The sequence below is a fragment of the Triturus cristatus genome, chromosome 7, assembly GCF_964204655.1.
Source record: "Triturus cristatus chromosome 7, aTriCri1.1, whole genome shotgun sequence".
Lineage (NCBI taxonomy): Eukaryota > Metazoa > Chordata > Amphibia > Caudata > Salamandridae > Triturus > Triturus cristatus.
The window spans coordinates 1,594,060,015-1,594,073,372 of NC_140590.1; the positions used below are offsets into that span (position 1 = coordinate 1,594,060,015).

The following is a 13,358-nucleotide window of genomic DNA, read 5'->3' on the forward strand; positions in this document are numbered from 1 at the left end:
CCAGTTTTGGTACAATGTAATGCTTAAACCAGGGGAGATGCTATGAATTTAGTCATGAGAGCCCCTTCCTACACATTAATGCAATTTGCGAAGGGCGCCTTAATGAGAGGTATTTAGAAGAGAGTTACTATAGGAAGTATATGATTTGCCTAAAGCTATGACAAAGGAAACGATGTGCTAGGACATTGTTTTAACAATTGTAATGTGGTTTTAAAATATCCAACACAAAAACTGAAACGTGCAGGTTAAACGGTTTTAACTGAAAGATCCATTTGTATTTTTGAATGTAACATATTTGGGCTGCAGAGACAGCCTGTTCATCTTTTATAAAATCATTATTTAATGCTATCTAATTGTAGGATGACGAGTATGGTGAGGCAGAAGATGACGCTGAGGTTCAGCAGGAATGCCTGAACAAGTTCTGCAGTCGGGATTATATCATGGAACCAGCCATATTTAACACCCTGAAAAGGTTAGTAGAATTCCGTAACAAATATTTATTTATTATCAGGTCTTGATCCCCACCAAAACGATGTCAGCATTGCAAAGCCTGCTATTGCAAGAAAATTTGTTGGTTAATCGTTTTGGCAAGAAATATTACAGTGACTTGATTTGTTTCTCCATGCACCGCTCCGGGTAGAAAGGTATGTTGAGAGTTTTTATGTTTAAGGAGTAATTTAATTGCAGTCAATTATTAAGAGAGACTATACTAGCGCGAGTTTTACATTGTTGGTCTTTGGACTTAGTAGTTATATTTTATTTTTGCCACTATTCAAGTTCCGGTAGTTTGCACCTGCCAACTGCCAGAGTGAAAAGTGATTGTTTAGCGTCTGAGACTTTGGTGGGATTTTCTCTCATTTTGAGAAACAAATGATACCAGACTGGAGTTGGTAACGTGTCAAGATAAGTCTAAAATATGAAGAGCTGTTTCTGTAGTTCTGATTATTTTCTTTATTCCCGACTGTACAATTTGTTTGTTAGGTCTAAATAAGGACTAGTAAAGCTGTATCGCTCTTGTCTGTAGAGGGTCTTCCCTCTTATCTGCATGCAGGCCCGCTACACTGCTTCCGCCTCGCCTACTCTGAAGTCAAATTACCAGTCAGAGGAGATAATGGACTGTTATATATGTGGTCATTTGGGTTCTGGTTACCGTACTTGCAGCTTGAGCTGCCCATGGTTTTTGAGACCTGTCTTTTGTTAATTGGGCTGCTAATAATAAGGAATGTGACCTAAACCTGTCTTGGAAAAGCACTTAGGCTGAAAACCTTTGTTTCATAATGTATATTCGTAAAATAAAGGATCCCTATATAAATTACATTTTAGTTGAAGAATAGTAGTGAGAAAAACTAGTTGTTCGAAAAATATGGGGCAATGGCGTGCAATTCCCAAAATCTTAATAAAATCCGGACACTGCAAGGAGTGCATTCTTCCTACGGATATAGGCTGTTTCCTAATATAACAAGATACTTGCAAGTGACTGAATGGAGCTTTTAAGCTTCCTAAGTGAATAGAATAGCATACTTATGTTTGTGAAAGATGATGTTATTTTCTTTTTGTTTATTGTTCTATTTTTGTTCTAACTCACTTTACTTCGACTTTTGAACATGACCGTCCCTAGACTTGCCGTTTCTGAGACCTGGTTATTTTACTACTCTAACTCCACAAATTTTGGTGCCATTGTTGGTCTGTCTAATGATTAGTTTAGTGGATGGCTATATCGAGGTAGCATAGTCAAATGAATGGTTTTGTTGCAAGCCGGGGTGAGCCATACCTTATGTTCTACTATTCATGATTTCCACAATTCTGATAAAAAACTGTGCCCCCATTGTGGGTGGGCCTGTTGCTCATAAAAGGAAGGCCCCCAGAACACACTGTGAAAAAAAATAAATTGTGCTTTGCGTCTAATCATTCTCGGAATGTGGGTTGTATATGTGTGTGTTATCACATGGTTTTTGTTCCAGAAAGCGTAACTTTTAATTTTTATGTTACAAACAGATATTTCCAGGCAGGAGGCTCTCCGGAGAATGTGATCCAACTATTGTCTGAGAATTACACAGCAGTGGCCCAGACTGTGAACTTGCTTGCTGAGTGGCTCATTCAGTCAGGTGCTTTTTCTATTTTTATCCTCCCCACCAACAGCTATATTTGGGCAAGACTATGTTTTCCCATAGAGCCTTGTGACTTCATGGCTATCCTGTACATTGCTTGTAGTCTTTCTCTGATGGTGTGGGTGAGTGTTAGGTGGCTGCGAAAAAAAACCCCCACCACCCAGATGGGCCAGGCGCTTGTCTGTGGTCTTTCCAAGTGTCTAGTACATGGGTCCATTGAGAGGGAACATCTTCTAAAAAAGGTAAATATATTTTAGTTCTGTCTAGAGGAGTCTTTGTCGCACCGCTTTATAGTGCACGTTTTGTATCTTTATTCTAAAAAAGGTGCCAAACCTTTTTCAACAACAGAGAAAGTGCCTTGCTCAGATATAGCTGTAGTCAAGGATGACTAGAGAATCGGATAGACTTTGTGTACCATTCATGACCAGTCCTACTCAGTGTGCACAAAAGACATCTCCACTCCTAAATGCATCTTACCCACCTCATCCACCCTGGGGTGTTGATGGATTGTAATAGGACACAGGGAACGCTACTTTTTGATCCTTGCTCACCCAGCCATCCAACATAGCCATGGTGCTGTTATGAATGTCCCAAATGTATCTTTGCAGCCTGTGATTTATTGTTGTATTTTCCTTGTAGGTGTTGAGCCTGGGCAAGTTCAAGAAACGGTGGAAAACCACTTGAAAAGTTTATTAATCAAGCACTTTGATCCCCGGAAAGCTGATTCCATTTTCACAGAAGAAGGAGAGGTACTATTTAGCTGGACATTGTATCACAGGAGAGATGGCGGGACTTTGCATATGTTATTTACTTTTAAGAAAGGCATTACAATTGTCACTGATGTCTTCCGAGTGCTACCTTCTTCCCTCGTTCTCCAGAGATTCCTTGATTTGACAAATTCACAAATGTTTTATACATCGTGTTTGGGGGCATAGATCTCAGTGAGTTACAATTTGGTACCTACTTTCATCTTCTATACTTTTCCGCACGGCCGGGGACAGTCCCAAAGATTACTACTGTTAAAACTTTTTGTGAATCTAGTTATGTGTTCCAAGATTGGAAACTACAGGACAGTTAACGCAACATAAAATGCTGTTCATATTTGGGCTGATAAATAAAATTAAAGTTGATTTCCTGTAGAGCTATTTTGATGTAATGCAGAGAGCTTGCTTTATTCACTTTTGTGTCTTTGTCAGATTTGAAAGTCCATGTGTCCAGCTGGTATGTACACGGCATCTTAGAACTAAAGAGACTTTTTTGTGGACTTTTCTCTTTAAAGACACCGGCTTGGCTCGAGCAGATGATTGCGCATACTACTTGGAGGGATCTCTTCTATAAACTTGCTGAGGCCCACCCTGACTGTCTGATGCTCAACTTCACTGTCAAGGTAATGCAACAGATAGGAGAGAACCATAAGTGGGTGCATGGTACCTCCATCAAAATATTCTGCCTCCTCGTCTACATCCGACTAACCATTTTTAGGTCTCGCCTTGCTATCGCGTAAGCGATTGCAAAGCGAGACTATTGTAAGGGGCTCCCAAAAGTGCTCCGAAAAGCGGATTGCATGGCGAGCACGCGCACAGTCACGCGCATCGTGCCGCCATGCAATCCGTTTGGCATCGCACTTCAAAGGGTCCGCTCCCCCGCCTGGAATGAGCTCCCCCGCCAAGCGTGCGCGCCACGCTCTGCCGGGCTTGTCTTGTTTTTCCTTCTTTTTGTAATACTGCTTATTACAAGCCCGCTTCGCCTTCTAACTCTGCACCATAAATTGTTGTTTATGTACAAATGCTTTTCTCAACACCCTTGCTCATTGCACTCCCAACTCCCCTCTCTGCATGTCTTGTTTTTAATTTTCTTTTGCGTGCGTGCGCACACAACTCCCGGTGGCGGCCGCACGTCTTGCTCGCGATCACTTTCGCGTGCACCATTTGCTTGTTGTGAAAGTCCCTAGATTTCTGTAACAAATGACCCTGTTTGTAATACACATATTCAGAGAGTCACATACATTTTTATCTAGAGAGGCTCTTTGAGCAGCAGAAGTTCTATCTGTTTATGCGGCCAGCATCGGCACATTAATCTCACGAAGCATTGAACTTTATTAATGGCGCCATGATAATGCCCGCATTATAACACACACGCACAAAGTCTTCATGATCCTGTGAGAATGTACGAGCCCTCAGTAATACTTATTTCAATTTTTGTTTAGTGCCAACTCGCCCTAAATACATTGGAGCTCTTTACATGAGCACCAGTTACGTTTCACAGGGATACATTCATTTTGGGTGGGCAGGGGGAGATTAAGTGATTTGCCCAGGATCACAGGATGTTTTTTTGCCGGTTTATGACCCAAAGCTATTGGAGCTCTTTACATGAGCATCAGGTACGTTACACAAGGACAGATGTTGTGCAGGCGTTATTTCTACCCTTCCCCCAGTGCTCCCGCATTGCAATCATTGTGCTTGTGCTTATTATGTTACAAATGACCGAGGTGAGGCTGACATTCTCCTTGCATGCAAAAGATCTCGTCTGACAGCGTTTTTTCACTAATGAAGGAGCTTTGTGAAATCTCCACTAATGAAGATCCTCCGGCACAATTAAAATCACAACCAGTAGCTGTGAAGGGAAACACAAAACAAAAGGCATTACTAAACACTTTAACGTACAAGATATACGTGCACGCAAAATATGTTTTATAATATTCGCTTGTAAGCAGAGAACAGTTTGATTTATACCATGGACACTTCTCAGCCAACACCAGACACAGAAGATTACCTTTTGTTACCACGGCTGCCATCTGGACGGCGAAATGTCCAGATTTCTTAAATCGAGAGAAATTCGAAGTTTATGCAGCTGATCAAAATATGGAAACAACCGTTCGTTCCATAAGAGAAAGCATTATTTCCAGTTTGGAGTTTTGGCAGTGCCCATGCTACACAGAAGGCATTCTTTGTTGTAGTTGTTCTTTAACCGCGGCTTAGCTTGAATGTTATCCAATTAAAGAAACCACGTGTAGAGTTTAAAGGGTTGGGACGGGAGGTGCCTCATGTCTCCTGTTACGCTGCAAAAGAACATGAATTGGGCTGCTGCTGGCACCAGCAGCAAAGGCTAGATAGAACGTCTGTTCTGTTGCCATAATGCATACTAAGCACGGTTTAGCTTTTGTGCTTCAGATTAGCCATGCCAGGCAAGTAGAACATTATACCGGCACCAGGAAGGAGAGGAGGGTTAAGTAATGGAACAATTCACACTTTGCCTGTTGAAGAACCTGTTTTTATTATTATCGCGTTTCCACTGACGTGGTTTCATTTTATCTACTTTTCACGTCCAATCTTTTCTAGACTGCTGTAGTTACTTACCAAATTTAAACAAGCATTGACATAGCCAATAGGTGTTGCTGTTGGGACCTTATAAGTGTTTAGCCATGCAACACTTGATGTTGTTGCACAAAGGATATTGTGCTGGATGACTAAACACTTATAAGGTCCCAAAAGCGAGACCTATTGGCTATGCCAATGCTTGTTGATTTTGGTGCGACTTGTGGGAGTAAGACCTGTTCAGTCAACCACAAACGTTGTCTTAGAGGGGTGTTTTGTTTGCTTGTGATCATTCTTTAACGTTATATTCCTGATGATGGTAGCATTTTCTCCTCTGCATTTCGGTAGCTCTTGAATCGCAGAATAAAGAGTCTCTAGGTGCTGCAAGACTGTTGTTGATTGTTGGGAGAGGGTGGATGCTTGAGCATCCTGAAGAGGGTTATATTTACACAAGATCAATGTTTTTCTGAATATGATGTATTTTTTCCAACCTATGATTGTTCAGCAAGTGGTTAAAGTTATGCAATCTAATGCGCTTTACCTCTTTACATTACTGAAGGCCATTTTAAAGTTGGGCATAATTAAGAATATTGTGAGCATGTCCCATGCAGGAATGTTACATTTTAATAGACATATTCTTGCCCAGTGGGCTGGATACGTCAGAAATCTACTTATCCTAAAAAAAACGACATACTGCTTCAACAATACCAAGGACGCATATGTAATAATCATATTGCAACTGCCTTGCATGTCCTTTCCCCACCCTCGCATATCTGTGGTGTGTGCATTTGACTCTTTGTGTCCAGCGTACCACTCCCCCGACACCCATTCTGTAGCGGTCTACCTTGCCTGTTCCCTGCACATCTTGTGCGTATAGGGACATGATAATTGATCCTAAAAGAATGTGTGTGAGGTATGACGATGGTTCAGGTGTCCTGGTCGGGAGCGCATGAGCAATGAATCCTAGCTCATGCTACCCCCGGTAGCTTGTTAGCTCTTCTGCTCATTTCTTTTTCTGTTACTCTCCAGTATTTAGTTCTGCCACCCAACTAATGTTGCCTTGAACAATAATGCCATATGCAGTTTCACCAGCAGCAGAGTCAGATCAATAAATTTACATCCAGGCTTCAAGTATTTGGGGCATGACATTGTCCCAGTAGGGCTGTCTTAAGTGTTTTAAGCCATATCTTCCTCGTCAGGGCGGTCAGTGTGATTTCTGTGAAGTCTGAGGCTTGGCAGGACTTGATCAAATGAAAATTGGGGCTTCTGCTTTCATTCATTTGGGGGCATATAGCAGGCATTTTGGGGTGTATCTTCTTCATTGTTTGGAAGTTAGTTATGGTTGGTGCAGGAAATTTGATATATTTGAAGCAAGTATTTCTGTACTCTATAGCTACATATTTGTATGTATTCATCCACTTGGCATCTGTGAGAGATACTTGCAGGCCTTCTCCCAATGTGATCTGAGCTGCTCTGATGTTGTGGTCACGATGTCATTAGTGACCGATTTTCAATACCAGCCAATGGTTAGTACAGTCTGCAGTGTTTACTTCTGTGGGCGATTCTTTTTTTTCATACCCTCAAGTAATTCAGGCCTTACTTGTAAGCCAACTGAAGGGAGGGAAGTGTGCCTGGGGTATGTTGTGGACTAAGCTAAACTTTGTGAACGCCATTAGCATTTCTGCCACATAAAGGTGGCCAACGTTTAGGACTCCTGCTGTGACACATTCGTCTTGAAGTCAGTCTAGTGATTGGACCTAGTCCATCCATTGTCAGAAGCAGGTTTGGGGAATATCCTGTTTTTTGGATTTTCTTTTAAAGATACCTGGTTCAAAACCTCTTAGTCTTGAGGCACCAATCTTCGACCAGGACCACATGGGTAATATGACAAAGTGCAATACCAGTAAAAGAACCAGGCCTTTTTGAATGTATTCAGCTTGCAGGAAAGGACGCCATCTCACCACACAGTGCAGGTAATAGTTCTTTAGATTGGATGGCCTAGCCTGCCCCCTCTTATGGCCCATTTCAGCTTAAGGAAGGGTAGCTAATTTCCTATCATTCCTACATATTATGTCACAGAGCAGGATGTCCGTTTCTTTGAGGAATTTCTGACCCCTGCAGGTAAGCGCCCACACGCTCTGAGGGCAGGAACAATGTCTGCTCTGGCCAAAGATGTTGTCACTTCCCCCAAGCAGGATGAGTAGTAATTAGTATGTTAAGGCAGGAAGCTTCAAAGGCCTCTGGTGCCTTTGATATGCAATCCCGGCTATCCCCAGGCAGCCCCTGTCCAGGAACCATTTGGCACCAGGACAGGTGGGAAAACTAGCTAGTCAGGAGACATGTTCACTATTAAGCAAGTTACACCCCTAAGGTGGGCTACCTGAAGTGAACATGAAAAGTAGAATTCCACCAATTTGGTTCTTGATGAAATTAGATACCCTGTGTCAGGATTATGCCCACCTCCCACACAAAGTGGTCATATAGGGGGTGGAGGCACCCCAAAGGTAAGTAGACCATTGGCTACTATTTTACACTCCCCTTAACACCCCTAAATTGAGTATTCCGGTGGCACCCTGACACTAGGAACTGAGATTCGACAAGAAGAAGAGGACAAAGAAGAGTAAAGAAGCGAGAACTGAGGATCAGCTGCAGACATGTATGTTGCCAACTCTTGCCTGCCTGCATCTGCCCTGACAATTGCGACAAACCGACTTGTCCTGCTGTACATCTGCCAAGAACCGTGGTGGACTGCAAGCACTTCGCATATTACCAGCTTTCTCCCCTAGAGTAGAGGAGCTTCTCCCCTCGAGCTTGCAGGCACCAAACAGGAAAGTTCCGTCCACCGTTCTGCCACTCCCTGGTCTCACCAATGCAGCAGCCTCCAGGGAAGAGGTTTGCCGTGCTCCAGAAGGTCAGGTCTATCTCCCCACCAAGTGAGAAGACGCCTTGATCAACTGGAGCCACACAGCACCAATACCTGGGGTATCAGACCACTTGCAGCAACCAAAGCCTGATTGACTCCAACAATTCCAAGACCAAGCAGCTGTCGAGGGAGGTCAGCACCACAGAAACCCACTTCGAGAGTGGCCCCGCTGTCCTGCTTTTGTCCCATCCCAGGTTCCCAGGAACTGACTGTGCTTCCTTGCTCCCAGGACCCTCACGAACCAAGCCCCCCTTTTTGGAGCTTCCAGACTTGGCCCCGTATGTGCCCCCCCCCCCCCTCCTTTGGTGTAGCATGCAAAGCTACCAATCTGACCAGCACCTCTGCACCCAGACGCTCTAGGGCAGGTAAACATTATCTGCTGGTGGTTCTTTGGACCTTGGCTCCCTACTACCTTAAGTCCTGACCCCCGGAAACCTAGTGCAATTAACTGTATGCTCTATGTGCCTTTTTTCCATAAGCCTTTCTGCATAAAGATACATTTAAGTAAACATTTTACTTGCCTGTAAAATCAATATTTCGAAAAGTACTTACTTGATACAAATATAAAACGGTGTTATTTTTCCAAACCGATCTCGGAATTATTCTTGAATGTGTTTCTCATTTATTTCTTCTGTGAGTACAACAAATGCTTAGCACTACCCTCTGATGAGCCTAAACTGCTCACCCACACTACCACAAAAAAGAGCATTTGGGGTTGTTACTTGTCCCTCTTTAAACCAAAAAGGGTTACATGGACTCTCTACAAAGTTTACCTCCAATACATAATACTATTCCACTCTACAACACTATTCTCCGCTCATCGCCATTCCATTCTACGACACTCCATGCCACTCTCTTCTACGCCACAAACGTTTTGCCATGCTCAGCAGCAGCCTCACAGGTGTGCAACATGGCTAAATCACATTGGCAAAACTGATAGCTTATACATAGGCAAAACCTATTGGCTTTGCCAATGCTTGATCTACATTATGCCTGAGGATAAATGGTATTTAAAGTTGCAGAGTGGTTTAGGAAAACATTTTTTCGGTACATTTTCTTATGAGAGCAAACAATCGCCAGTCGTGCCTAGGTACTTTTGCATGCATTTGCTTTTAATTAGAGATCATTCTAGTATCTTTATAATTTGTCCGAAATTGTTAAACACATGTACACGTTTTTATACAGGAGCCACTGTCAGTAATGCATGCTGAATTCACAGCTTACTTTGTTTCCTTGGAAAACTCACCCCAGTAGTAAAGATTTTGCATAAATTAATTGTATATAGAAGTTGGAGCAGCGTGTATATATATATATATATATATATATGTATGTATGTATACAAAACTGGCCTTTGGTGCAGACAATCCACTTTACAGATCCGTATTGCGATACTACAAACCGACAGACAATAGTTTTATACTGGAGAGGGTTGGCCCATCTAGTCCAGTTGACACAATAAGCACACACTCTGTTCTGGGCCCAAATCAATATGTGCTGGGTGTCTGACAGTAGGAATTCCACACCCTACCCCTGGAGGGCTTAGTCATTTACACAGAAGGTCTTAAAATGTACTCTGAAACGGATCTACAGCAAGGAATTTCTTTGTATCTTCATAGCTTGTAAGATCTTCTCTGCCTCCATCGTATGAGCACAAAAGTGACTGCATTTTCGGGGCTATCTCAAACCGTCCATCTGATTATTTCTTTTTGCTTTTTACAAACCAAACTAAGGCTTTGGATTTTGGCTGGCTTTTATGTTGCATTGACATGCGCAGCATGGGGGAATGACTTCTAACCAACTCCAAGTGTCCTGATTGACTCACTCTTTTACTGGCAGTTCCACTTTAAGTGCTCTCTATTTAATGGACAGAATACACAACTGCTGACAGAGATGCAAGGAATAAGATTAAGAAACACACACTAGACCAATAAGTGCATGAACTCTAAGGATAACACATCAGTTAAAATGGGAATACAGACTCACAAGCACAGGTTAATGCTGACGGTGACAAGACCTAATCCCCCCCACATGAGCACATCCTTTTTTCCCCAGCTCGTCATTGGGGTTTAAATTCCAAAACCGTACCAGCGTGCCTTTCGAAACAGTTAATGATATGCTATATACAATATCTGTAAAATAACAGCTTGAGCTGACTGTTTTGTGTCTCTTGTTGCAGCTGATTTCTGATGCTGGGTATCAAGGAGAAATCACCAGTGTATCCACTGCCTGCCAGCAGCTGGAAGTGTTCTCTAGAGTTCTGCGTACTTCTCTAGCCACAATCGTGGACGGCGGGGAAGAAAATCTTGAGAAAACCCTTCCTGAGTTTGCAGTAAGTGTCTTCTCTGTTCTAGTTGGTTGGCTGTAACTTGCAAAATGCAGAAGGCATTCCGTGCTAAAGACGACCCCTCCATTTTTTCTGAGTTTCTACTTCCAAGGGTCTCATTCAAGTCCCTGTACTACTGTGTTACATCATTGGCACTGCGGCTAGCTCTCCTTTGTGCATTCAGGTTTGTAGGAATAAAACATTTTATTTTAAATGGTTGTGTAACACTTTACACATCTGCTTGTTCATTTCAATTTCTTGACTTGTGGTTTATTCATATTTATGCTAATTAGCATAAAAATATCAATTCAAATACAGTTTATACAAAAAGTGCCAGCAGCTATGCCAAAGCAGTTGTGAGCAGTCGGCTCACTCTAACGTTTAAACTACTCGAGACCTTTTAGGCATAATCAACTTAAAGTACTTGTTTTAACATTTTTTACTTCTCATTTCCCAGTTACTTTCAATAACTAGACTACCTGGTATTTTAAAGATTTCTGATTTGTGCTGTCGTACAAGTTAAACCCCAGGAACATATTTTGTATATTTCCTGCTTTCTGTGTGTAGTCCCCCAATGTTTTTGAAAGTTGTGATGTGACCCGCTGACCAGTGACACTTATGTGTTTAACTTGCTAAAGTTACATTTATGACGAGGATTTTTGTTTATTCAAGCAATGTAGTTCTTCATTAATGCCTCTCCAATTTGCATCCTAAATTGTATTTCTCTATAGCACTCATGGTTAGGATGGTAGGGAATTCGTTGGTGTCTAAATTTTCTCTAAAGCTGTTGTAGGAAGCTGGCTCTGTATATGTTATGTCCCCTAGGTGATTATACCGTGCACAGTGTCCAGGGGTTCCCCAAAAGTGTACAGGGCTCAATGTAAAACCCAAAGGGCTCTATTGGTGGTAGTGTGGGCGGGCAGCCTTAGGCCTAGCACAGAGTAGTGTAAGACATTTATTGCACATACATAGACCCATAATGGACACATGACTCAAAAAGAAGATCCACACCATTTTAGAAAAATAAGCTTTGTTTGTACTTTATTTTAAGGCCAAGATCTAAACAATAAGGTAAGTAAATAAATGGAAATACTTTTCACTTTCAAAAGTCGACACATATAACTATTTCTGAGAAGTTCAATGATATCCTATGGAGAAAAAGAATAATACGATTATAGGGGCAAGTTTCACACTAACAGTTGCAGTCTTCGGGACAAAAGGTTGCCATGTGTCAGGTGAGAACCAAAGATGGACCACCAGCAACACAGGGGTGGCTGGGTGTAGAGGTCAAAATCGGGAGTTTGGCCCAATGCTTTTCAACGGAGATTGGGGGTGCATGAAGCCACACTGCTTGCAGGTAAGTAAATCGGTTGCAAGGGCCAAGCTTTGGGGATTAGGTCAAGCACAGTGGGGCCACAAAGCAGCACCACCAGTGGCACAGGGGTGGCCATGTGCAGAATGCACATTCAACGTCGGGCACCCAATGCTTTTAAATGAGGATTCTGCGTTCAACAAACAAGCTGCAAGCGTCGCACCGGAGGTTGCAGGAGGAAGACCCAACAACAGCAGAGGTAAGTTGAGATGTAGAGGGTCATGGGGGCACAGTCGATTCAGCTCACCAAGACGCGGGGGCTTCGGGTGCAGGGGTGCCTTTAGAAATCGTAGGCTTCTTGCAGGTTGCTGTCAGTAGGAGCCTCTGGATTCGGGCTACAGGCGTCGTCGTGGAGTCCAGGAGGGGTCATCCAATGCTGGATTGGAGGACAGGATCCCTGGTTGAATCTGTTCTGGGTTGGTGGGCCACCTGGACACGGGCCTTAGACTTCTGGTGCAGAGTGCGTAGGACTCGTGGATCCGCAGGTCCCTAGAGCCTTTTTTTTTTTTTTTTTTTAAGGTTCTAAGCTCAGTTGTAGTTTTTTTATTATTAATATTAACAAGATTTTTTTTTTTTTTTTTTTTGAAAACCTTTATTGATATTTCAATCAATTACACGTATGGGCCTACAACCCCCGGGGCCGGCCGCTAAACAGTCAGAATAACAGAAAGCAAGTCTATCACAGTCAGCACCTCGGGGTGCAGAATCTCGACGTTAGCATACTCTCAGTCTCTGAACAGCCCAAGTAGGAGACAAGGATAATAAAGGTTTACATTTTATAATAGAAGAGGATGGAAGGATCAGGCGCCAAACAGTTTCCCAGCAGCGAAAAATGGCAGGCAGAATGATGAACGTAAACAATAAACAGCAGTCTATCTAGGCAATGGCGCTGAAACAGGAAGTTCAGGATGTGAAGGATTGACACGGCCATTTGCGCCTGCAACCCCCCTGCCCCAAGACCCAGGAAACTCCACGGAAATTATGGCACTCCGGAAACAGCAGTGATTAACAACAAAGGAGTTCTACCATGCTGATCCCAGAAAAAGATAGAGAAGAATAAGAGAAGAAAAGGAGGCCATAGAAAAAAGGGGTTAAAGACTAAAGAATCCCCCCCCCCAACCCCCCACCCTGCACCTCTGCAGATGAGTACGGCCCCCCCCCCCAGCAGTGTGCCTGTCGCCCCTGAACCAGACCCGAAATATAGAAGAAACAGAGAAAAAGAGTAGGAAAAGAGCCCCCACCAGACGGGGGGGTAGAGAGGGTATTAATAAACTGGAGGAGGGCCTGTAAAACACGCCCCCGGCTTCTCCCTCCCGCA

At 43.0% G+C, this 13,358-nt stretch overlaps 1 protein-coding gene across 1 annotated transcript in view; it reads left to right on the forward strand.

Moving 5' to 3' along the window:
- Positions 1-13,358, forward strand: part of NELFCD (negative elongation factor complex member C/D) — a 106,915-nt gene that overhangs the window by 26,085 nt on the left and 67,472 nt on the right. Inside the window, exons 2-6 of the mRNA XM_085619453.1 lie at positions 360-472; positions 1,996-2,105; positions 2,748-2,857; positions 3,388-3,495; positions 10,522-10,674. Coding sequence (XP_085475579.1) covers positions 360-472; positions 1,996-2,105; positions 2,748-2,857; positions 3,388-3,495; positions 10,522-10,674 — 594 coding nt within the window. The remainder of the gene's footprint in view (positions 1-359; positions 473-1,995; positions 2,106-2,747; positions 2,858-3,387; positions 3,496-10,521; positions 10,675-13,358) is intronic.